Here is a 3,130-nt window from a genome sequence, read left to right on the forward strand (position 1 = left end):
AGTCATTGTTATGTAGGATGTATGTCTTTATTGCTGGTGCATTGTAGCTGTAGTCATTGTTCTTTAGGATGTTTGTCTTTATTGCTGGTGCATTGTAGCTGTAGTTGTTGTTATGTAGGATGTATGTATTTATTGTTGGTGCATTGTAGCTGTAGTCATTGCTATGTAGGATGTATGTATTTATTGTTGGTGCATTGTAGCTGTAGTCATTGTTATGCTGGGAATTACTTGGGAATTTGAACCTTATTTTGCACATAGAGGTGCATGTCCACATACCCATTTAAAGATATGCCAACAAAATAACCCAATATGCACCTTATGTCATTGCAATTGATATTTTTATGTATCTTTTCAACACATTGTCCATAGCTCTAATTACCTGCCTGTTTCTTAGAGAATAGACAAAAGGGTTTAGCATTGGGACCACTTTTGTATACAGCAGGGGGAGATATTGGCCGTGTTCTAGAGAGAACAAGTAGGAACTGAGGGACGTCCCACAAAATAATATAACAACGGTGAGATGGGAGGAGCAGCTGGAGAATGCCTTTACTCTGCCCACAGAGCTACGGATCTTTATTACAGTAGTAATTATACATGTATACGAGACTAATATCAGCACAGATGGCATAAGTACCAAAAATATAGTTCCCACTGGTACCACTCGTATAATACCCGTGATATCACCACTAGAGAGCGCTATCATGGTTTTCATATCACAGATAAAATTACTAATGTCATGAGAATTGCAGAATGATAAATCGGCAACAAGCACAACAAATATTAATGAATTAATGAAGCCAACAATCCAGGAGACAGAGAATAGTGTAATACACAAGTATTTGTTCATAATGGTTGTATAGTGCAGGGGGTCACAGATGGCCACATAGCGGTCATACGCCATAGCTGTAAGAAGGAAAAACTCTGCCACAATACACAATGAAAAGAAGAACATCTGAGTGATGCATGTTGGGAAGGCAATTCTGGTGTCTCCTGTTATCAGGATAGAGAGGAATTTGGGGAGGACGCTGGAGACACACATGATGTCCTGGAGTGAGAGGTTACACAGGAAATAGTACATAGGGGTGTGGAGCTGTGGGGTCAGATATGTAAGACCAGTGATAATCAGGTTCCCCAACAATGTCAGTAAATACATCACCAGAATCCCAATGAAGAGCAGAAGCTGTAGGTCTGCAGAGATGGAGAACGCCAGGAGGTGAAAGTCTCCCTGTACTGTGCAGTTTATGAGATATTCCTTCATCTCTCCTGCAGGATCAGCCGCAGAAGCATTTGTATTTTTTCAGTTCTTGCTTTGATAATGGGGTGAAGCACAACCAATGACCAGCAGCAGGGGTGATGCACCACCAATGACCTGCAGCAGGGGTGATGCACAACCAATGACCTGCAATTTATTAGATATTCCTTCATTCCAACTCCAGGCTCAGAATCAGCTGTAGCAGGAGCATCACAGAGTAACCTGATGGGGTCAGTAAGTAGAGAATGTCACCCAGATCCAGTCATATATTCAATATATTTAGAACAGTTATCACTACTTAGCAGTGGCGCAAGTAGAAATAATTTGTTAGTGGTAGGTGCGCCGTAGGTGCGTGCAGTCATGTTTAGGGGGCGTGGTCATATGAAACTAGATGAGTGGTTACATGACAATAGGGGCATGGCCACATTATGCCACACACTGTAATGAATCTTACACTTTATACCACACTGTAATGCCCATTACACATGATGCCACACATCATGTGCTACGAACTACTACTACTGCATGGTGATGCCCATTACATATAATGCCACATAAGTGCCACTTACCCACATGCTTATTGCTGGGAGTTTCTTTCTCAAAGCCAGGGGCTTCATGCTCGATGACAAGAGGGTGTCATGCTCATTGTCACAGGGGATTACATGCTCTGCCAAGGGTGGTTCATGCTCATTGCCATGGGGGAGAAGGGCTCACTGTGACAGCCGCGAACCCAATGGAAGTTATGTGACAGCCGGGCAGAGAGCGGAGGACTGCCCGGCTGTCTTCTTCTGTCCCACGGCTATTTGAAATATCGAGCTGGGTAGCCAGCCAATAGGAGCTTGTAGCCCAGCAGCCAATCAGGAGTGGCTTCTGGGGACCCAGTGCAATATTTCAAATAGCTGTGGACCTGCTCAGAAGACAGCCGGGCAGCCTACTGATCTCTGCCCAGCTGTCACATCGCTTTGTTCTGCCGGATGATCCGGTGTGCAAAAGCAGCGGCTGCGGGCCGGGAGGAAGTGGTACAGCATACCTGCAATATATTTCTTACAGGTACGCTGTACCATGCCGTACCTTTTACATGCACCACTGCTCCTTAGTCACAATCTTGGCACTGAGATCTCCTGGGCTGGGCACCAATCTGTCTTTTAGTGACATAATGTAAAAAAATTCAAACTAGTTTATCGGATAGGTGAGAATAATGTATAGGTGCAGGGGGTAACGTGTGAGACCCTCTGGACACAGGACCCACACACCATGCACCCAATACTAATGTGAAACTGTGGTGCATTGTATACACCTGTTTTCTGAGGTTGATTTGATACCCGTCCAAGGCACGGTATCACTTAGAAGGGGCAGTCACATAAATGTATCAATGTTAACATAAAATTGCATGTTTATCGTTACATGAGCGTCGAATGTTCCAGGTTGCCAACAGAAACTAGTATTTTCACTCTTTTTATTGTACTGGACTGTACCGGAGGGCTTGGCAACAGGAATGAGCCAGTTTAAGCATATAACTGCAAAATGAGCAGTTGGGTAGCGTTAAACATTTCACAGCAAATCTTGTGCAGGAAGTATCTGTTCCCACCGAAGTTGTGGGGTGCTGTATAGCCAACATTGTACTGTCAATGGACCAATCAATAGGTGCTACGGGATGCAGTTTAAATCCCGACGGTCGGGATCCCGGCGTTCAGAATCCCGATGCTGGAATTCTAACCGCCGAAATCCCAACACTTTCTCCCTCCGTGGGTGTCCACGACACCCCTGGTGGGAGAATAAATTAGCGTGCCGAGCGTAGCGAGGCATCGGGCCTGCTGCGTGGCGAGCGTAGCGAGCCTGCAAGGGGGGGGCGATCCACGTCCCCCCCTTGTAGGGATT

At 45.3% G+C, this 3,130-nt stretch overlaps 1 protein-coding gene across 1 annotated transcript; it reads right to left on the reverse strand.

Moving 5' to 3' along the window:
* Positions 1 to 316: 316 nt before the first annotated feature.
* LOC146027199 (olfactory receptor 2B6-like) lies at positions 317 to 1,258 on the reverse strand. Its single transcript, XM_083158156.1, has one exon. It carries the CDS (start codon positions 1,256 to 1,258, stop codon positions 317 to 319), a length of 942 nt encoding a protein of 313 aa, XP_083014282.1.
* Between the last annotated feature and the right edge of the window lie 1,872 nt (positions 1,259 to 3,130).

This window comes from Crinia signifera, chromosome 8 (assembly GCF_055691185.1).
Source record: "Crinia signifera chromosome 8, ASM5569118v1, whole genome shotgun sequence".
In the NCBI taxonomy this organism is placed as follows: domain Eukaryota; kingdom Metazoa; phylum Chordata; class Amphibia; order Anura; family Myobatrachidae; genus Crinia; species Crinia signifera.